The sequence below is a fragment of the Polyodon spathula genome, chromosome 16 (genome assembly GCF_017654505.1).
Source record: "Polyodon spathula isolate WHYD16114869_AA chromosome 16, ASM1765450v1, whole genome shotgun sequence".
NCBI lineage: Eukaryota > Metazoa > Chordata > Actinopteri > Acipenseriformes > Polyodontidae > Polyodon > Polyodon spathula.
Window position 1 is genome coordinate 35,113,307 of NC_054549.1, and position 24,380 is coordinate 35,137,686.

Consider the following 24,380-nt stretch of genomic DNA (forward strand, 5'->3'; position numbering starts at 1 on the left):
GAACCCATTATGAAGTTAACCTTCAAGTAACCTTCATTAAGAAACACTGTTGGCTCAGGGAAATAGTGTTATCCAACTTCGTATCTGAAAGCTTCATTCTGAAAGCTGAGGCGATCTAATTGGTTTTATTCAAAAGCGCTGTATGCGGTGGAGGGTGACTCAAATTTTTTATAAACAGAAAGGACTAGTCTGAAGTAATTCTCTGTTTATCCATAAGCTGTATGCACTTTTGCCAATACATGAATGGGACATTGGGACTTTAACTACAGTACATTCTCCACCTTTGCTTGATGTTTATACTGTAGGGAGGTAATATGGCTGTGTTATAAGTCATGTTTATAGCACATTAACAGAAGCTATGAGTGGCAACTACACTAAATAATTGTGTTGTGCCATACTTCGTTAGTTCTTATATTCCAACAATTTAGAGAAGTAACATTAATTACAGTCATTATCGATTCAGTCCTGACTTATAATAGTCATATATTTGTGTTCACCGGCTGCCTTCCGCTAATCATATTGTTAAGTGTGACACAGCTGCTTAATCACTCTTAACATATTAACAAGGCCCTTGATTATCAGTTTTTATTGCTTTTTTTACCCAAATGTCCTCAGGATTTACAATATATATTTCTGTACTTTTAGACACACTTTAAATTATAATTAAAAAAAAAAAAAAAAACCTGAAATAAGTAACTGGAGTAAGGGCCTGATCTTCAAAGCTTGATAACTTAGATTGTGTACGTCTTTAATTAAGTAAACCAAAACACAAGATTAAATGTAAAAAAAAACACAAGCAAAGAAAAATAGGTTTACCCCAAATGCACTTACCAAGTTTTGAAAATCAGGCCCTGATTCAAGAAGGTGTGTTAATACCAGTGTAATTAATCTGTTTCAACTGATTTTGGGTCCAAACTGATGTGTCCTTGTGGTCCAGAGAATGTTTAAATCAACAGGATGAATACCTGAACACTGGGCTAACATTTCTTTATAGCATTGTTTAATAGCTCTGGGTCTTGTGATTTCATTTTGTACTAGATTGGAACCAAACACGGGTTACAGAGTTTCACAGCTCAGGTACACCTTTCATTAATTGCACTCTGAATCAGACACTCTGTGCTGGTTTCACAGAGAGTGGTGTTCTTTTTAGCACACTAATACATTAGTGTTCTTTGTTGAATTTTAGAGTGTCTGACAGCTGGGCTGGTGGAGACGAACGCTAGTCTTTCCAATCATTATATCATATATCAAACAGACTGAGGTGAATTCATTGGAAACAGGAAAGTTGTGGAGCAGGTGTGTTTCTAACACCGATGGATTTCTTTTTAGGTAACTGATTAAAATAGCATTGACAATCAAACCCAGGATCTCATTAATGGGCCACTGGGAAAGGTTCTGTCTAGGATGTCCAGTCTCAATAAAGAATAACCATCCTTATTCACATGTGTAAAGCTGCAGTGCCATTTTTCTTTTCCCTTGTTTCATATTATATTACTACTTTTCCACTTCAGGTTTCTGTCAATTATCAGCATTTTCACCGAATGGTTCTGTAGATTGAATCAAAGTTTGTGAAAAGTGCATACAGTAAGGTAATCGGACAGGACAGTCAATAAATGTAAAGATCAAGTCCCGGTCTTGGGCTCAATGCCTTCAGGACGGAATATGTCCCAGATTCCTATATACAGTGCAATTCTACAGTTCAGCGCCACAGTCAAAAAATAGCACATCCATTTGGAGCAAAGCCCCACCCACTGCCTCGTCATTTTACACAGCCCCAGATTTATTGACACACTGGATAGCCTATCTAAGAAATAAAACTATATAATCCCAGTATCATGTGCCTTTTTACAGTCACACGTTCCCCAACAGCCAGATACTGATCTGATTTGGCGAAAGCAAACAAAATACAATTCGTAGAATATATTAATTTCAGTGTTTTCTTTGTCTATGTCTACTCCACCAAAGAAAAAAAGGAAGCACTAGTGTCACAGTCGTGCAGGTGGATTAGGAAAACTGCAAATGATTCAACAAGAGTTTAAGAATCATTCAAAGTTGATAAGCTGATATTTAATTTTGAAATACTGTTGTTAAATATACAGTATAAAAAATGTAAATATGCAACTGCTCCTCCCCCTATAAAAAAAAGTCAGGTGCCCCGTTTTTGTATTTTGAAAAGGGGCTTTTAACGTGAAAATTGCTCTTCGGATGAAATGTCACTTCTCTATATAATAGATATTCGTCAGAGTTTGGAGCATTGGGCCACCGATGAATTGACACCTACAGCAGAGACTTTACCAAATTAGTGTGGTTGTGTGCTGTAGACTGCGGTCCACAAAAGATAAAGATGAGCCCATCAAACTCACTGTGTCTAGCCTGCACAAGCACAGCAATCCCCTATTCCTAATCAATTGACATTGATGTTGCCAAGCAACCACCTTTAATGACAACTTGTGACATTTAAGTGCATCACTAAGCAGGCTGCATAGATGGCTTCTGAGAGTGTAGATCTGCTCTTCCTTTATTAAAAATAACACAAACAAAACCACAAGCATATGGGAGTTAAGTAGATGTATTTAGTTTGCATGATGCAAAACAAAACCACAAGGACATTAAAAACATGTAAAAGGCATATCAGAAGTTACCTGATGTATGGTCCTGAGTTGTGTGTTCATCTTATTTACTGTAGTCTATCTGTATTATTATTATTATTTTTGTTATGTTATCTTCCGAGCAGCTTTATGTTGAATCAGGGTCAGGTTTTTGTCATCAGTAGAGTTTGTAGCAAAGGATAAATTCCCCCTGAAATGACAGACTGGTCTGTCTGTTTTGTCCAGTGTGTTATAGACCATGCCTATGGACATCGACACTATCTCTCCATACAGTTTATTTAGACATAAATAAAACAACACAATGACAAGCCCTTGAAAGAGCTGAAAAAGATTAGGAGAAAACAGCTTTGGGAATCTGGTTCAATGCATTATTGAACTAGTCTATGTGGTTAATAATGTAATCATAATCAAGTAACATTGTCTACAGTAAAACGTGAATTATGCGGCACATTTTAAATCAGTGCTATCGACTAAGGAGAATTCAGTTTTGTCTCGCATTAATTAATGTAGTAAATCCTGTTTCTTGGTGTGTGTATGTGTAGAGCCCAGATAAATGTATTTTAATATTAAAACATAACAATAAAAGCAAATATCCAATATTTTTTGATTAATTTGATTTAAAGGCTTTTTGCACCCACAATTCTTAGAATGATCATGGACATTCTGAATTTGAAGGCTTTCCCTTTATTACTTACTAGGCCTTTACAATTCCATAAACTTGTAGAATGAAAGTGCAGTGAATATATATTTTGAAATATGACCATCAAGGTCATTTGTTTACAGTCATACCATTTGTGTCTTGCATCTGTCAACAAGGAATTTTCTGAATAGTCTGCACAGCCCACACATTTTAAAAAACAACTGTAGAGAAATTATTCATTCACTATAACTAATAAAATGAAAAACAAGGACAGGCTTTTTCATCAAACTTTAGGAGGCAAAGAACTGTAATCAAGAAAAGCCAGGTCATTATCAGTCCACAGAAACATAATAATAACAACAATAGCAATTGGTAGCTTTTGAAATGTAAGTACATTTCTACATCTCTACAGTACACACAATATCAGTGAGACAGTTTGCAAATCTTTCATTACTGAGTCCACAGAGGTGAACTGCAGGTTTTATTAGCAGCAAAGAATGGCAGCCTCAGCCATTAACTAGATTGAACAATGAGGCCTTGAAAGAGAACTCTCCAGACAGTTCCTGTGTGCTGTTGAGCTGATGTGGTATTTCAGTGTACTAGCTTGTTTCGTGGCATGTCTTTGCTGTAGAATTATTTGACATGGTGTGCAGGCTGGTTATAAACCCTCAGAGATGGCTTCATCTCACTTTACGAGTGCCCGTGACCAGTGATCGGCAGAACTAAACTTTGTCACGAGTATAGGTTTGGAGTCAAGTCCTTCAGCAAGGCCTTCTGCACTTACTAACATTATGGGCTATAACTACAGTAAAGATTTTAGCACTGGACTAGTTTGTTTCTGTATGGGTGGCATGTACATGGTCTGTTATATCTGTGCAACACTGTGATTCTCACAGAACATTCCATATGGAGTCTCAACTATTTCAGGCAAACTTGCCAATTTACAAAAAAAGTTGAATTAGACAGGTCCGTCTCCCATACATTACAAGACTATACTAAAATTTGTTTATCCCAAAGCTGAGATCCCCTTTACCCAATTCATGGCAATTTCCAAGTGTGGTATATAAAAAGTAACCCAGCCAAGCCCAATTACCTTGTATAGTGCCAACTCCTCCCCCATTGCACCCTCTCAACTGCCCATGCTCTGTAGACAACAGACAAAACACAACACACAGACTATCGTGAATATCCAGACAGTGTTGCAGTGCAAGGTCCCCATTCCTTTCCACAGCTTCACATACAGTAAACACTGAAATCTGGGCATCCAGCAAAGGCTTGTCTTAAAGAGAAGGGCATCAGTTGACAAGTAAGAGCAGCACAGCTACAGAGTACCGACTGAAATAAATACTTGTATGTCTACTTACGCGGTTTGTGTCGCTGGGGTCAAAATTAATGACGGCAAAAATATAGAAAATTACACAGCAGTAAAAGACATGTGTAATACAAGCTTTCCTTGTTTTCTGCGTACCTGCCAGTATTTTTATTTTTTTTTGTCTGGCCGAAAAGATTACAACTACTGCATTCCAATCAAGCTCAAGTTCAATAAATGACATGCTTCCATGTTCTATACATCTTCTATGCATGTTTACGTTACAATAATTACTCAGAAACAAATTCAAAACAGGGCAATTAGTCGCTGGAAAGAAACCCTTTGACTACACCTGTGTTCTAAACAGTGTGCACTATTTAATTTGCATGCAATTAATTATTAAATGGAGCAATCTAATCACTATAATGAACATTGAAGTGGGCAACCACAGGTCAACAGAGAGCCACGCAGGACTACTTCAACATGATTTCTTTTTTGAGATAGCTTACTAAAACGCAAAACACAACCTGCTCCATGTTTTTTTTTTTTTTGTTGGGTCTTTAAGCTACGTTATCACTTTGTTGCTCCTCTTTACACTGCAAACCTCTCCTCTACCCACATAGTAATATCAATAAGAATCATCTCTCATTTCATTCTTTAGATGTCAAAACATCTGTGAGTGCCCATCTTATAGATTCTTAGAATCCTGGATCCAATACCAAGATAGCATATATATAAGATATATCTATATATATATATATATATATATATAAAATACGTGCACAATACCAATGAATGAGACATGTAAAATGTAGTTTTAAAAAAAAAAAATCCTAATAATACACTCTCTGAAAGAACCGCTGAGGAAAATAACAAAGCACATTTTATATACAATAGTAAACCGCATGGTAGTAAAACTTTTAGCAGTTAATAGAGATGTAAGCTGAATAGTTTGCAAAGCTCAATGGATAATTTATAAATTGCAGGCTTTTGCGATAATATATATATATCTATATATATCTATATTATATATATATTATATATATTTAAACACACCACCACAACACCCCACACACACACATACATAGGTCTTCTTATGATCGGCACCTCTTTTTGGAAGAAAAACCTTTTTTCGTGCATGAATGCCCGTACTTAAGATTATATATATATATATATATATATATCTATATATATATATATATTATAGATATATATATATATATAATATATATATATATTAATCTTGATTTCATATATATAGTATACATTGATCTTCATATTTAACTTGGGGGCACATAGAACCAGTGCTATTAGTTCAAAGTAAAAAGAAATAGACAATTCCTGCCTCTGTTATATAGGTCAGCTGGCAATGAAGGGAACAGTACTGTAAATATGGGATTTGAGTAAACAATATCAACTATTGAGCTTTATGTCTTGTGGCACAGTATTACACATGTATTACTTTGCACATCTTTTTTTATATGAATCCTAAATGTAACTTTTTCAACATCCAGTCATATGTATCGATATGAAATACAGCTGAGTTAGTTCAGTGGTAGCCAGCTACCTGTCCTACTGTACTGCACTTAATGCACAGAGAGAGAGAGATGACAGTTTCTACTGCATTTTAAGAGTTTCGGCTTTAAAAACAGAGTTTTGATTTGCTACTTTGTACTTAAAAGCATGGAACAAACTGAGTGAAAAGGACAAACACGGTATATTCCATTCTGTAAGAATATATACTGTAAATGGCACTGACAGATGAGGGTTTAATGTTTTCTGTGAAATCCTTTGACAATTACAGATTAAATTAGATTAACCACTGCAGGGGGTACTGGTCCTTATTCACAAAGCCAAGTCAAGTCAATTACATATTTTTAGTCTGTTTTAATGGATTAAATAAACATTTCATATGGATGTAACTTTTCCACTAAGCTGTTGTTGAAGACATAGTTTCATGAGCATCAAACTTTATCTTCTCACAAAATCTTATCTGAACTGTCGCATGGAGACCCTGTTTCACAGCATATGGCAACTCAATGGAAACCCACTCTTGTAGGTGGATGGATAACGAATCCCTTTCCCGATTCAGTGAAGGGACTCATCTCCAGATAAATCTACAGACACAACTGACAGCAGTGTGAAGAAGCTTGGCACCATGCCCATCTGAGATGTACCTGAGCAGAGGACAGCAGATGGGTTCCATCACCAGCACTATTAATCCCTCACCTTTCACCGGAACGGAAACATCACATCAATTACTCTGCCTGCTGGTGCTTACATACTGTACGTTTCTCTATCATTCACACACACACGCACGCACAGACACACACGCACAGACACACTATCTCACACACACACACACACACACACCATAACATAACAGGAATACAACACGATATTTGGAATATATTTTATTTTTTTAAAACCAGCACTGGTAATTACTAATTTTAAAACAGGCATATTTTTTAAAAAAATGGCTTGGGGACATTAAAAAGGATTTCTAGAACACACTAAGTTTGTAACAAAATATATATGTATTTCACAGCTCTCACTTAATAGATTCATAGACGTTTTCATTTCCAGATTCCACACCAATCACAATGTTTAATCTCAGTTTCAAGGACAGACACAAACACATAATGCAACACCATCACAACTGAATAGACAGACCAGTTCACCCTTATGACTGTCAGTTCAATTCCATTTCAAAACTATTTCAAAAGCCTCCCTCTATTAATAGGATTGATTTCTATAGTAAAACCAGCAGTTCAAATTTATGGATTCCCTTGTAAAGACAGTATTTTATAATGGAGAAAAAAGCTACACATTTTGCTGGCAGGCACTGCTCAACATAAAGAAGCTATTTACTGTATTAATCCATATAAATGAAATACTAATTGCCTGGAATCTGGATTTTATGCAGAAGTACAGTATATTTTGTGTTATGTAAAGAGACTATAAAATTTATTTTAAATTATTAAATTAAATTAGTGTCTAATTATCCAGTACACTAATGCATTAGCTCATTCTGTATGCTCTTTTTCATTTTCCGTATAGCTCTGACAAAGCATTGCACAGTTAATATATTTGTGTAAAGGAAAGGGCTAATTTCCAATACAGTATATAATAGTGGCATATAAGAACTATTTGGGATTTTCTGTAAATCTAATGGAGAAACTGGAACCACAAACGAAAAAAAATACTGCTAAATACTACTGTAAAAACTCACCACTTAGCTATTGTGCATACACTGTAGAAACTGACAGTTGGAAGTAATTCTTTGGACTTAAAACTAAATTATACTCTTTATGCTCCATATAATGGGGACACAACCATATGTTCATCAACCCAACATGACAACTCTCGAATGAAAAGGAGAACATCCAATCCCATGAACACAACAGCAATGGGTTAATTAGCAGAACCTTCAGACAGTCGTTCTTAGACTGCAACATTCTGTGACCCAAGATCACTGAAAATAATTAATAACTGTATGGACCTCGTGCTCTGCTTGGGAACCAATTGGGAGTCATGCCCACAGCACTGAAAAAGGAACATCTGCTGCATCTCTTTATTTACGCTAGTAACATCACTTTACATCCAACATCCAGACGCGAGGTCACACAGACAGGCTTTCAATACACACTTCATTGGGTACAGTGCTTTTACTAATTGTGAACTATCTTCTCAGTATCTACAGTGTTTGCTGAATTCCTCTTTGCTATACCACAGTTAAGAGGTGCTCTTATCACCCTGATACTATGAATTTCCATTGGTTGATAGAGCTAAAATAGCTGTGGCTTGCTGTACAGCTCAATGAAAAAATGTAAAAAGATTGACATTACCCAGATGTAGACTTCCATCTGATACAGGGATACATTCTTCTGTCCAGTGGTTCCTTGACTTCGGTTGGTAAAGAGGTGTGTCTTCTTTAAGGGAAAAAAAAGAAGATAAAAACAGATACAGCTCATAAAATCTTATATCCAGTATGATTAAGGAAGAGGGTATCAGCTTGAAACTGGCCAGTCTCACTTGCTTTTTCTTTTTTTTTTGTAAACATATCATAAGAAAAGTAAATTGAAGGAAGCAATAGTCATGTCATTCTTTTTGTCATAAAATATTTGTTTTATGAACTGTGATGGCAGGTTTCTTAATGAGCAGGATTCCTGTATCAACACAATTACCAGTTTCAAAGAAGACAAAATTAAGCTATTCTATTCAGTGGAAGCCCAGCCGCAGTCAAGCAACAGAACCAGGACTCATTAAGTCATTAAGTAACAATCAGTTTTACAATTTCTGACACTCGTGTTCTTTTTTTGTTGTACATTTTATGGATTGATAACATTTATACTGAAACAGAACTATAATCCTTAAGAAGAATACATTTCTCTGACCGATTGACTTTTCACATTATCATCATGCAGAATCATTTTGTTAAAGAATGCCAGCTGTAACTGTAGTAAGGCTTTTACTTGCACAGTGACATAGTAAAGTCCCAGATGAAATGAGGAGAGTAAATCCATTTTTTATTCCACAATAAAGAAGCAAAGAGCTGATAGAAAACGACAAGTATAGTATTTCAGTGTTTAGTAGCTGGAAATCTATTCAGAGAAGTACGATACAAGGGAATTGTTAAGGTAATGGAAAAATCTAAACAGGTTTTAGAGGTGCAGGAAGGTAACGGACTATGAAATTACCCCTTACACCTTTTCAAAAGGTCAGATTTATAAGGTAAAGTAGACCGAATACCCTGTAACTAGAGCAAATGGTACCAAGACCATGCATTGAAATGGTCAGAGGTCAAAACAATGTGAAATTGATAAGGTAAAGGTTTAAAAACACCTGTGTAAACATCTGTATAGCAACTGTATTGCTAGTGTAGTCTAATTTTAAAAAATGTCGCAGCTCTAACAATTGCAATGCCTTTAAACTTTCTTCAGAAACCCATTACTGTTTGTGCCAAATAGCTAAATGTAGTCCCTGGTGTGACATCAATGTTATGGGGTAGAAAAGTGACAAAACATGCAAATTCTGCCTTTATTAAAGATCATGATTATAGATCTGGTCACCTCATTAATCTGCCCTTTTCATTTGGAAAATGTAGCTATTGCATGATTTTCAATAGGGATTCTGCAGATTTTGTTATACCCTCTATGGAAAACCTAAAGGTTAGAGAACCAATTAAATTAAATAACTCCAATGCAAAGTTATCTACTCTTCATCACATTACACAAATTATTCTGTTACAGCTGTGAAATACTCCCAATATTGGAATCCTATTTACTGCAAAAGCGTTCACTAATTCTCTTATCGTAGCAGAAGCCATGACTAATGTAAAAGCTAACTGAATGGAAGCTCATTCTATTGACTGCATGTTTTTAGTTATTCAATTATTAATTTCCAACAGTTATTCCTATTTATTTTATGTACTGTAGTACCTTATAGTTAACCATGGATACTCAACAATGGATAAGGCAGATTTTATCATCACCCCAATCTTACTACACTGAAAATTCTGTGCAGTAAATAAAATCTGTTGTTTGCACTAATTCACGCCATGAAGATAAAAAGAAGGGGTAACTTACAGTACCTATGTCTGCAGCAGTCTGACGTTTATTTACAGGGACTGTATCAAAATGCACCCAAGTTTTAAAATAATTAGGTCATCTGTGTAAACACAATTCAAGGACAAATCAGCTTTGTACCTGAGTGACCCACAGCTCACAGGAATAATCCTTGATGTCAAGAGGCTAAACCCCAGGGAAATTTCTTCCATGTTTCTGTAAAGCTTTCTGTTATCGCTGGAAAGCAGGTTCTGTGTTATAGGAGTCTGTTTACTAAACCCTGCATGGTATGTGGGTTCAAAATGACTTATTTAGACAAGAAAGTTCATATCACAAATAGCTATTGGGTTGTTTCAGGTTTTTTTTTTTTTTGCATTCCATTAACTAATTACATTACCACTATGGCACCCTCACCAGTAAGAATCAAACACAGAATCTTGCAGCATTTACACCTTTCTAAGGGGAGCTATTTAGACAAAATGTCCTTCAACATCAAAGCCTGAATACTGGTATCTGTATACCAAAATGAAACTGTATGCCCCGTCATTCATTTAAAGACACCAAAGCTCAATATAATAAAATACAGCCAACTGTATTTAAGCTCAATATTTTTGTATTAACATTGTCACACAGTGCTGTGACCACAGTGCAACAATTAATTTCACCCAACAGTACAGCTAATTATCCCAGGAATAATGTTATAAATGATTGTACAGTATCTGCTACTGTTGTGTAATGATTATTGATCTTTTGGTTCTTGCTCAAACTAGTGTGATAAAAAACTGCATCTACAATAGGAGGTTGTCATATTTAACACCATTTTGGCAGCAATCAGGTGAAGTTCAAAAGATTAACAGTAAAAGAAAGTAAAGTGCATCAAAAATCAAATGTCTTTATTCACTACACACGAGTAAAAGCAATACATATAAAGAAGCTGTACAGTAGACTGAAAACAGATCAAAGTGTTTCTTCTTTGCTCCATCACAAAACAGCAGGCAACATATTCCTGTATCACTGAGCAACAATCTCATATAATCCCTCAATAATACTGGCACACTGACGTCAGGAGATCAAACTTGATTATACTGTAAATGGCTGGCTGATCAAGCAGTAGGTTTCCATTTCTCTTTGTGGAAGATCAGATTTTAACTCTCAGACCAACACACACACACACACACACACACACACACACACACAGTAAATCATAAGATTCAATCACTGTACAGGCTTATCAACTGCAAAGCAATTTGTATTGATGTGAGAAGTTATTCTGTGAGAATCTCTTTGAGATTCTCAGAAAGATATTGTGTGTCTGTACACTATTCTTTAATTCACTAAACTTGGCATATACTGTAGTGTTTATTAAGAGCGCTATTCCAGGCTGTATGTACTATTGATGTAATCTCCTGGTCACTAAGACTTTACTGGGTGCATACAGTACATAAATTATACAACACATACGATGCGACCCTTGATAATAGGTTTCAGCTATCCTCAAGCTTAATAAAACAAAGAAACTAGTACTAGTTACATATATTACAATACAGAAGCAACACGAAACCTCAAAAAAGCAACAACAGTACAAACTGGACACAAGTCTGTAGTAAAATAGTACTGCAGCAGCCTGTTAAGGGCTTATTTCCATTTAGGCCCCAATAAATAGACACCACTAAACTCTTGGATTCAATTACAATTCTTCATGTCTGGCTTCAGAACCTGAAGGTGAAACCTAGCTGTTTTTTGATCTCAACACAGTTTTGCTAATCAGTTAATTTTGAGTAACCGGCAGGTTCAGACTTCAGACGTGAGGAGCATAGTGCTTGCACAGGCTTCAGTCAAGGAGAATTTAAAGTTGATGGACTTGCTCTTTTACTTTTTTTTCTTGTTCTGCAAATTGTAAAATACAGGCCAATTTGCAGCAAACAAATTACAAAGAAGTGAAATGGTAGAGTTAGCAAAAACCATGTGTCTGTTTAACAGTCAACTTTCGCTACTGCTAATTGTTAAATATACTGTATATCGCAATACAACAGTTTCACAAAAATGACTAAGATTTCTGGCATCTAATTTCAAGCATCATAGAGCAGTAAACTCAAAATCCATGATTGCATTATCAACAGTCCCCTCATATGCATTCTGCATTCTGACATGTTTATCTTAGCATGCCTGATATATAGTATACCTCACTTTGTATTCATTCTGCACTGGCTATCACAGCTTTTCTGGAAAGTCTTTCTTGACAGGTATGCTATTTTTCAATCCTCTCTATAGAATACTTAAAATGTGGTACTTAAACACCTTAACTTCTGTGTTGTGTTTTCTTCAAAACTGCCGTTCATATTGATGACAAACACGCACTGTTATGTACTATAGGGAATATGTGTCTCTTGTTGTTCAACACAGTAGTTATGTATTTGTCCACTTGTATTTCTTTCTAAACAGTTTGCATTATCCATCTACAACAATGTCCTTACTCTCGCCACGGTTTCCATCTTAAAGTCATAGAAAATGTCTGCACCATCCATTATACTGGCAGTTAGTTAGCTAACCAATGCATAATGCTTCTCAGTAAACAACCACCGTATAATGTACACAGATGTGTGGAATAAAAGCTTTTACGTTGAGCAAAATACATAATTTATTCAAATCAGTCAAATTTCTAGACAGGCTATAATGTAGGACTATTCTTATGATTATTTTATTATGTTAGCCATGAAAGAAAGGCAGTCTGAAAAAGGACCTGATGAGTTACTTCCCAACAGATACCCTAGCCACCGCATTTCTTTCTTATCCTCTCGTGTCACAGATCATTTGTAATAGTCTTGCACTTTTTTTTACAGGTTGACATCCAAATATTTTGTCTATTATTTTGACATATCATTTGTCACAAGTCGTGACAGCTTTGAGGCCTGATAAAAAATATTTGTTGTAGTGGTGATTTTTTGGGTCGTTTTTTTTTGGCTGTGTACTATGTCTGGGTATGTGTGCTATTGCAATCTTGCCAGGTCACTGTTCGAAATGGCATTTCACAACCTCAAGAGTTCTCTCCTGGTGAAATAAAATGAAAATTAACCAGAATTACAACGGCAAAACTAAAAGTTCTGCAAAAAATAAAAGGTGTATTTGCAAGCATATGAGTATGAAAGACTACAGAATGTAATTCAATGTTACAAATTCCAATCTAATACATTTTATGTTTAAGGTTTGAGATTTTGTTCTGTACAGGGTGGCTGGATATTTAAAAAAGACTAGGATGCAATTGAAAACCCACGCAGCGTACATTCCAGATGCGGGTGGATTATTATTTTTATTTACAAACTCCCCTAGAATAGATTGGACTCTTGTTTTTCAAGATATCTAAAATCTGCGTTCGGCAGAGAACAGTTTTTCATCTCTGACATTGTTTGTTGTACTCATTACAGAAAGGAATTCAGGGCTGTGGGGTAACGCTGATCATTTTTAGAAACCCTGTAAATGAGAAAGTAAAGGAAAAACCAAGGGAAGTGTGAATAAGTTCGACAAGCCACTGTTCAACTGCTTTTCAATCATTTTTCTCAAATTATTCTGTATACAGCTTCATTCATTTTTTACTTTGTACATTTACAGTAAATATATTACAGCTAAATGTATGCAGTAATTTGCAGCCAGTGTATTTCCTTTAATGACACAGTTGTTGAAACACATTACTCTTTCACCAATTTTGTATTAATTAATTTTTAAACAGCTTATTGACCCACCAGTGCCTTTACTTTCAAGTAATTTATCCTATCACACAATCGTGCTATTTATAGCATACCAAGTTCAATAGTGTTAAAAAATGAATGGTAAGGAACCTTCGCTTTGGTTGAAGAAGAAGAATCACGCTGTCACTGAACAAGCGGACTGATTGCAAATGACTGCGTTTGCACCCAATTGTTTAATCTTTTACCAGCAAGTCATCATATTCATAAGGTAAAAAAACATAGATTTTAGCATTGAATATGTGTTAAATAAGAAAATACAAACAAAAAAGAAACTAATTGAGGAAATTCAGGAAACGAGAACCTGAACTTCAATTGATTATCGGTATTGGAGAAGCAATACCTGAACTTTTTTTATATACATTTTTGTATTGGTTAAGCCTAAATAGGCTTTCATATCCTTAGCTGAGTTTCATATCAATTTAGCCATCTACTGCAGCCAGTCTAAAAAAACAGCATTGTATACCATTCTATTCAGTTCTCTTTCACATCAACCTACTTTGACCTTTCACACCAGCATCTTTGGTCTCGAAGATAACAAAAGAATTACCGCCCTTGAAGAGATCATTATGTTGTTCACCAGTGAAGATCCCATTGACAGAATGCTTTCTGTGAAAATCAGCACCTATCTGTACAAGTGGGACTTACATTAGCCATCCATCCAATAAAAAGTTATTGGGTCCCTCAACATTGAAAACAGCTTTTACACAAGACTCCCACTGTACAGTATATCAGTCATTCCAGGCTTTTCTATGAGCTTAAAATTGACACACCTAAGCTTTTATGATTTTCAAAAATATTTTTATTCCTCCTGAAATTCTGCATCATTTCCAAAGATCCAGCTTGCTGTAAATGTATTCAGTACTGTATATTAAGTTTATCTTTAGATGTTTTTATTATGCCTGTGTTGTGAATAAAGTTTCATCCATAACTACAAAACACTCAAAGCAGACCTATTTAGTATTACTAGAAAAACTTTTATACATGCATGATGCTTGTTTGGGAGAAAACATGACATCACATATTGTTTACTGAAGAATACATGGCAAGAATGTTGATAACAATGCCAAAGAGCAAACTGAAATCGCTGAACAAAAGCAATTGCAGCTGAATGTTTAAGGGAGTAGACCGTTAGTTTGATAATATCAACACTATGAGTGTTTGTTATCAGGATATAACCCTTTTTTAATATTTCTTTTCACTTCTTTCCAAAACCTGTTACAGAGCATTAACAGCACTGGTGGAATTTTTTAAAGAGCTGTTTACTGTAGGTAATCAGGACAGGAACAGCAGACTAAAATATAATAAAACTACACGTCATTTCACATGTTAACAAATTGACAGGGAGATTGGGGATTATCCTTGACTGGAACCATCTGTGCTGTATTATTATTATTGTCCTATATCTTAACCTCCAAAAAACCTTCCATTTAAGAAAAATACAGGAAGGGAAATACTAATGTAGTTTATCTAGCACTATATGAGTCATATGTATGGCACTGCAGCAGGCAAATTTCTCTATTAACAAATTTATGTTCTACAGTTTCTCAAGGTGTTTTATACATCCTGAGAATTGTACTATTAATGAGAATTAATTAAAGGATAACTAACACGTTCCCCAGTATGAATGTCAATGGAATAATAAAAAGACACGCTCATTATTTTTCGTCTTTTTAATCACTGTAGGAACACTGCCTAGCATTATTGAAGACTGAAGACTTCTGTCCTTGTAATGGACAAGTTGTCAAAAACCAATTAGCTCAGTAGCATACAGAATGCAATGACCAAATTACAATCCGACTGGCAGTACATGGTAAAGGATATTGTCAGCTGTGCCGTCACACATGCTGTTAAGCTTGCTCATTGCCTTTTAATCTTTTTAAAACATTTTGCTTTCTACATTTCCCCTCCCCCCAATACTCTGAGCAGAATGACTGCTAAATCAGGGGCTGTCTTGAGCTGGACTTACTGTTGTACAATGAGTTTATAGGGCAAGACTAATTGAGGTCTGCCATACCGGATTTGAAATCCATATCTACCCACAATGACACTGACTTTCTATCAGCCTTCACTGCTGTATGAATTTAAAGCTACTGTGTTCTTAACATTTCTTTTTTCCTCTCTGTTACAGAGAAGACAGCCATGCAAACAAAAGACATTCACTTTTTGTACCGGTGACAGACATTTTACAATAAACATAATCCTGCTTTCTGCATTTAGAATTGTGTTTAAATCCTTATAATTATACACACACACACACACACACACACACACACACACTCGATATATCATGGGTGTTGGAGTCCAAAATAAATCCGCTATATATCGAGGGGTGCGATATAGCGAGAGACCCATAGAAAAACAAATAGGCTAACAAATAAATATTGTACAACCACTCCCTCGTTTTATCGGGGGCGTCAGGGTCCAGTATAAATCCTCTACGCCACCTGCTTTTTCTCATTTTTCGTATAAAAAGCAGCACACCATTTTAATTCGTACAGTGGAGGGTAATTGCTTTTCATCAACTTCAGTCTCCAATTAATGTAATGACTCTTCCTCTTGTACAAATGAACAAACCCGCTGCACTGAAAGAATCCATTCCCAACAACAACATAGGAGGCTTCTTCCTAAGGAGCTGACGTCACTGCCTTGTGGCTTTTGCAATGCATTGCTGCCATGCGTGAACACCTATCTGGCTAAAAGCTTCAGCAAGTATAATTTGCTTTGTGTTATTGTGCAACACGTGTGTATATGATAATTTGTGTTGTGCAGTACAAAATAAAACGAACAGTAATTCTAAGTTCCTATATGTATATTGCATCCAAGTTATATGCAGTCAGATAGTAAAATTTGGGAGCCAGCTCCAGGACTGCGATATAACCGAATCCCCAGAATAGCGAGGGGCAATATAATGAGGGATGGGTGTGTGTGTGTGTGTGTGTGTGTATATATATATATATATATATATATATATATATATATATATATATATATATATATATATATATATATATATACACACACACACACACACACACACACACACACACACACACACACACACGCACACACACACATACACACAATACATTTCTCCATGGCTTTACTAAGTGGAGCAACATTTGAGTTTGTTTAAATTAACTGTTTTTTGGTAGCACTTTACAAGGTCCAATAATAAATGCTTTAATAGCCCTTTATAGATGATGAATATAGTATATAAACTATGAACAGGGTATAAATATTTATAAAGCACCGTATTAGCATGATTATTAATGTCCACTAATAAACACTTTATTAACCCTCATTTATAAATGGCTTTATAGATATGTATAGCTTGTTCTTTCATATTTGTGTAGCATCTATTAATCATTAATAAATGATTAACAAAGTGTTTATTAGCAGACTTTATAAAGCATTAATAATCACGCCAATAAGTTGCATTATAAATACTGTATATACTATGTATTAATCATCTATAAAGGATTATTAAAGTGTTTAATATTGAACCTGATTGTAAAGTCCTACCAGTTATGAGTCACCTTTGGAAATGTGACAAATTCTGATGTACGTTCATAAGTAAGCTCTGTGTACTGATAGTCAAGACACAGTGGTGGGCCAGTCAATACACAGTGGTGGGCCAGTCAATACACAGTGGTGGGCCTTCTATTGAACTAGCCTGTAAGCACTGCACAGTGTATAACCTATCCTGCTACTGAAGTACACGAATTCAGATTGTGACATAACAATGTACATCCAACCCTCGTTATATCGCCCCTCGATATACTGTGGATTCGGATATATCGTGGTCCTGGCGCTGGCTCCCCATTTTTACAGTCTAACTGCGCATGCCTTGGCTGCACTATATAGATAGACAATTTCATTTAGAATTACTGTTCGCTTTATACAGAACAATTTACATAACAGTTAAAAACAAAGCATTCATATCGTACTGTTATCATATACACACGCATTGCTCATTAACACAAAGCAAATTAAACATCTACTTGTGAAACGTTTTTTTAAGCAATACACTAGAAAGTCACAGGGCAGTAATGTCGGCTCCCTAGCAACAAGCATCCTATCTTGGGAATGGAGTCTTTCAATGCAGCGGTTTAATAATTTGAGAAAGGAGAGGAAGATTCATGAAATTAATTGGAGACTTAAGTTGACAAGAAGCAATTACCCTCAGCAGTACAGATTAAAACAGTGTGCTGCTTTTTATATGAAAAATGAAAAAAAGCAAGTGCGTAGAGGATCTATATTGGACCCTGACACCCCCAATAAAATGAGGGAGTGGTTGTACAGTATTTGTTATTAGCCTGTTTGTTTTTCTGTGGGTCTCTCGCTATATCGCGGCCCTCGATATATAGCGGATTTGTATTGGACCCCGACACCCACAATATATCGAGTGGGAGGTGTACTTGCATAAATGTAAATGATTTACATTCCAATAACGTCATGGGTAATCAAAACACAAATGGAACACTGAAACACAAGACTAATTCAAATGCATTTTCTCACAAGCACAGTTCCTCAACAGTCTGGTTCCAAATCAGTCAACTGGAATGGTAGAACAAATGGTTTGATCAAATCACCACACTCCAGAGGGAATACCAGGACATATTAAGAGAAAGTAATTAAATACATACCTGACACTTCTTGAGCTTTCGCCTTCAGACCTGCAAAGCAGAAAAGAAAGATAAAGTCAGCCAAAACATAAACAGGGAAGCCACTTACAAGGGGTTGCATCTTCACCTTTTGATTTGAATGTCGTGTGAAGAAACACATTCTAGTAATAAAAACAGAGGGGATAACCTAGGGTGCAGAAATACTGTACTATACCAGATATCTACAGTATAACGCATAACAATACGCATCTATATAGCCCACCTGTTTTAAAGCAGTTAAGCAAACTAGAGCTTAATTAGGTTACAAGTACTGAAAATAAAAAAAAATCATCTGTAAAGCAATGGCCAAATATGCTAACCATAAGCCAGCAAACATTCAAGGAGTAGATATTTCTTTAGGAGGCACGTGGTCCTTGCTTAGTAGTGTATGTAGTTGTATGCACTGCAGCCTGTTATTCATGCCATGATAATTACAAGGGGAAAAACTCATTAACCCACATGTTTTACTGTGATTGTTCTTGAACTAGCATTCGATTACTTTGGTATTCAAAGTTCAGCAATGGAAAACTCGTCACTGAATTAAATATGAAAATCTACAGTACATGAAAAGCAGAAAGTGAATATAAATCTACCTGCGTATTGAGATAAGTAGGGTTTTTCGGGACCAATTTAAATTTAGCGCAGTGCAGTACATTGATTTTAAACTGAAAATTCACTGAACCTTTGCTTGCGTGATTGCTTTACCTCCACACTTAACAGCCCTCCTAATTTACAGAACAGTTAATGGTGTATGTCTAGTCTCCTTCCCACTCAAGAGCTGGAAGAAGACAAACTAATTTTGTAGTATTGCAATATTACAGCAGCGTAGCCCTAAGGCTGCAAAATGCGCAGTACTACAGCCCCCAAAGGCTGTTCATTCCTGTGTTTTTTCTATAACTATGAGTGGTCGTAAAAGATATGGAATGGAATCTCAGTGGTATAAAAGGAGTGGAATTGGGTAGTTGAGCAATCAGGAAAAGTGGTCTATTAGTGTATCGCAAAAAGGAAAGAACTACTAAATTAACTGGAGGAATAAGAAATCATTCATGCCAACTCCTTGTTAGCTAAGTATGCACAGAAGTGGGAGTAGACAAGCACTGTTCTGGATACAGGGACTTATGAAGCAGTCTGTAAAACCAGGCCAGCGAGGTTGACCTTTAGTTTTTGCTGGTCGTTTCCTTGCAGTATGAAAGTCTTGCATTCATTCTGGACACAAAAGCGTTTTGTTCTTCATGTAAATATTGGGAATGGTGTGTACTCCAGTATGCTGTTCTATTGGAAAGCAATACAAAACCACTGAAAGTGTTTTATTTACAATCTAAATACAGTAGTGCCCACCATATATTCAGGCTTGTTCTCTTCGTTTATTAAGAATGTACTGTGGTAGTGTACTGCATCCCAACCTGGAGAAGAGATAAAATAGTCTGAAATAATGTTCTGTTTGGCACTGCCTGACACACTATGGTAATTTTCTCTTGATGGAATGGAATGGAATATATAAAAAAATATATGTCAGGCATGCAAGAACCTGTTCAACCACAGTTTATCTATATCACCATATGCCCTTCATACCCTAATAACTTCATTATAGAAATGACAGTGTACCAAATTTCTATTACAGTGTGTTCACATTTGCCATATTGTAATTTTCAATCGCTATAATGCATAGCAATTACTTTTGGAAAATGTGCGAAGCTGTCAACTAAAACTTTAATAAATGATTAATATCTCTGCTACTCTAATCTCATACCATCCACAGTACTGAAACTGCAACATTAGCAGGATATTAAGCACTAATACAACACTCAATCATAAAATGTTAAGAACTTATAAAGCACACTGGGCCTTATTTAGCAACATCCGCAAACCCCTAAAGCAATCTCAAAACACTTTTGCATACAGTTAGCGCACCAAAATCAGGCGCACTTTGCCCACCTATGTGATTTAGCCACCGTGTTTTAGTGCCCACCCAGCAAGTCAGCGTTAGTGCTGGACATGGGCCAAACTGTAGGGTCCTCATTTACATACAAATGTAGTGATTTAGCAAATCATCAAAAGTGTTAGCGTTTGTGTTTCAATTGACATGTGAAAACCAGGTCTAAACTGTTGAGTACAAATACAGCTGAAACTACCAGGGAATCGGGTAAAGAAAAAGGTGGAGGGAAACAAGGAGAAATAACAGAAATATAGAGAGTGCACTGGATTTCTACATGGCTAGAGAAAGAGAGAAGGAGGAGGAGATGTCCCCAAATATTTAGAAGTCATCTCTCTTTTTTGAGCCTGTCTGACACAATGTACACTGTACACAATTTTGCCTCAACAGACAAACAGTCACTGATATCTGCCAACTGCTTCAGGCTGACCTGGAAGGAGACATGCAGAGAGCACACCGTTTGCCTGTAACACGAAGGGTACCCACTTCAGTAACTTTTTATGCCACTGGCTCGTTACAACGTACTGTGGATTACGTTAAAACCATAAATATTTGGCGAATCACACCCATAAAACCTATTTTCATCCAGATATGTTGGCTAACAATTGCAATATACGCAGTGTGTATTGTTAGAGGAATCTGATTTTGTGCCAAAAATGTTTGCTTGAAAAATGCATAACATAAGGCTTGCAAATAACTATGGCTTTACAGTATACTGTAGACATGGGCCAGCTGGCTGTGTCATATGCAGTGTGAGATGTACCTTACAAACTATACTGAAGTCACCTGCTTGTATATCTTATGTGCCTACCCTATTTATTTTCTTGCTTGTTAAACACAGTGCAAGTTTCAAAGGGATGATGAGAGGATGTCAATATTTGTTGCAATGCCCTTTACTCTGGGATTATATGACACTCAGCCAAGTTTGCAGGGGACTGCAGCTTCTTTTCTGATACAGCAGACATTATAAAACTTTTCTTCTAAGAAAAACTATTTAGCCAAAGCCAGTACAAACTGTAAATCTCGTTAATATTATGCAGTACATTTATGGACTGCAGGCTCTAAAGCCTGACTTTTTACCATGGGCTCATAACTCATTAAGTATTGCCCTATATTTATGGATTTAGTGATTTATCACTCATAATAACTATCATCACCTGACGCTGTCAACACAGACATCAATTTAACAGGCTTGTGTGTGCACCAGAAGGTTACAGAACAGTAGGTTTTTAGAAAAGGTTATAGCGTATGAAAGAAACAAAAGATGGTATATTATATTGCTCGAAGAGGGCATTAAGTGAACACAGATGCAATTTGTAGAAATACTGAATTACTGGAATACAATTAAGATTGTTAAAGATTATTTGTTACGTGAAGGGAGAAGGGGGTGAAGGTTAGTGATCTTGCTGTGAGCGGCACACACACTGAAACCGGAAACCTTGAGGATGCAGAGATCTTCTTGAGAGTGACCAAGAATAACAACATCAGATTAGCACAACGGATAAACTAGTTTGTCAGTAGCAGACAGTAAGAGGATACAGGGTTAATCTCCACAAGACAGGGCTCCAGTAACATGCCAATAAGTAGTGATAGATTACAGCTATACTATAAAAGAAGAAAAGAGATACATTATTTCCAGCTGCTGCCAATTAACTACAGTATTTATTGATCCATGTGCATCACAAGCATGTTAGATGGGAGGCAGGGAAGAGCCTTTGTAACGCTCTTTGGATGAAGCTATTAATGATGTTACTGTCTGCACATCTGGAGAAAACTGTGCTTGTTTCATCTGCAAACAAGCAGACCAAGGGAAGTTGGAAGTTACATGCGTGCAACATATATTCTGTCACAATACTGGAGTATGTCATCATGGGATAATACATTAGCATAGATGCGCTTGAGTAAGAAGCAGGTTTATTGAAATGTCTTGGAAATTGATACAGTTTATCAATTATGACACAGTTCACTAGAACAGGTTTAACATAATCTATTTAATTGTAGTTGAATTTATATTACTGTTGTTGTTTAAATCATTAAAACAGGGCTTTCCCCATCTTTTTGCAGACAGAGGTACCCTAAAGAGACTCACACGCACCGTTAGATTTTTGTTTTAATAACTTTGTGTGGCTGGGTACCCCGCCCCTTGTGTATTATTGTGTTTTATGTTTTATGTGGTGTGTATGTATTGGCGCATGGAGTGTGGGTTATGTAGCATGGGTGATATAAAATGCATATTTGCATTTAGGCACGGGGATTGCACCATCACTTCACATGCAGACTAAAGTGTGTATTTGTATATGAGCACAGGGATGTGGGTGTGTGGAATAGTGGGTGGCAGAGAGGCGGTTAATCCTTCCTGCAAAATCCCGTGGGAATGTGGCTGGAGCTGTGAATTGAATAAATGATTAAATGATTAATTAAGGCTCCAGCCACAGGTGTATAAATAGATCACGGGTGACACAAGGTTAGAGTGTTCAGGAGTTGAGAACGGGAGTAGAGAGAGGAGGTAAAATAATCTAAAGAAACAATTGCTCCGCGTGTTGGTTTAACACCAGCACTATACTTGCTTTAATTATTGTTTGTTTGTCTTTTTGTTTTACAAAGTGTTTCTGTTTTGTTAAATCTTTTTATTTATAATTAAAACACACAAGCAGCGCACTCATACCCCAGAGCTGTCTGTCTTCTTCCAGGTCTGTGACGTCACACCACGAAGCCAACCTGCCACACTTTGGTAAAGATCTCAAAGAGCCCACGGTTTTGTGGTGAATGCTCTAGCGTAATGCACAGACATTTGATCATCACAAGGTCAGTAGTCAAATAACAGTGACTTATCCCATGTAACAATTTTCATGGAACAGCCCAAGTGCAAAATCATTTTCTGTTTACTCAATGATAAATCCTCTCCACCGAATCAATTTATGTATTATACTTTGAATGTCAGGGGCATGCAGAGTGTGCACATTTTCTCCCAAGCCTGCTTACTACAAAAGCTTTGTGTAGTTTTCTATTTCTTTCATGCATCCCAAAGCCCTTGGCAAATGTCATGCTTATGAATTCATTTCAGTATTTGTAAACTACTAAACTGCGTGAAAAAGGCAATCTCCCTGCTTCATCATAATGTCTATCTTGCTAATTAGTAAAAGTACATATTACCGACCGATATAAGCAACACACAACAATCAGCAGTTTAAGCCATTTCAAAACGTGCACGATTCACTCCACGTTTCCTGCTTATTTTTCTATAGTTAACATGTACTGTAGCTGAGGACCAACTCTAAATCGGTAGATTGCCTTGGTGTAAGGTGTACTGTTATAAAAAAAAAAGGTTGCACTTGGTTAAAACAGAGTCTGTGCCAAGTTTCATTACGGAAGTGAAAGTGCCCGATCACCTCGGATTCAATAACACCCCCCAAAAAGGTTTCGAATCTTTAGATAGAACCAGCACCCATCCAGAATATCATGAATTATATTATCATCAGGGGTTGACAGAACAAATTCAGTTCTATCATATATTTATCTGCAGAAAGGCGTTATGGATCCAAGATTTAATGTAATCGACTCCAATGACATGCCTGACAAGAAAGATACAGCTTGGGGAGAAGCGGTCTTAACAGAATTGCAACAGAGTATTATAAGCTTCAAAATGAATGTTAACTGTGTGTGCTGCGCACGGATAATATACGGAGGAACAGTCTGTGATTTCAACAGACTGCTGACAGGGCTGGAGATAAGCATTAAACCTATCAAGATGTGAACCTTGGACCAAACTGGGTGGACAGATAATCCATAGTGTACTGTAGTCAATGGTGTCAATATTTGCTGCAATATCTAGGAAGCACTGACACTGCTGACAAGTAAGTCACTAGTGACCATCAGCAAAGCCATCTCAATGGTATGAGCTAATCCAAAAACCAC

General features: G+C 36.4%; 1 protein-coding gene across 2 annotated transcripts in view; it reads right to left on the reverse strand.

Annotated features, from left to right (window-relative positions):
• The window catches only part of LOC121328451 (IQ motif and SEC7 domain-containing protein 1-like), a 151,905-nt gene that overhangs the window by 104,073 nt on the left and 23,452 nt on the right, over positions 1-24,380 (reverse strand). For both annotated transcript variants that reach the window (XM_041273118.1, XM_041273124.1), the window contains exons 2-3: positions 18,515-18,544; positions 8,407-8,490 (exon numbers count right to left, since the gene is read on the reverse strand). In XM_041273118.1, coding sequence (XP_041129052.1) covers positions 8,407-8,490; positions 18,515-18,544 — 114 coding nt within the window. The remainder of the gene's footprint in view (positions 1-8,406; positions 8,491-18,514; positions 18,545-24,380) is intronic.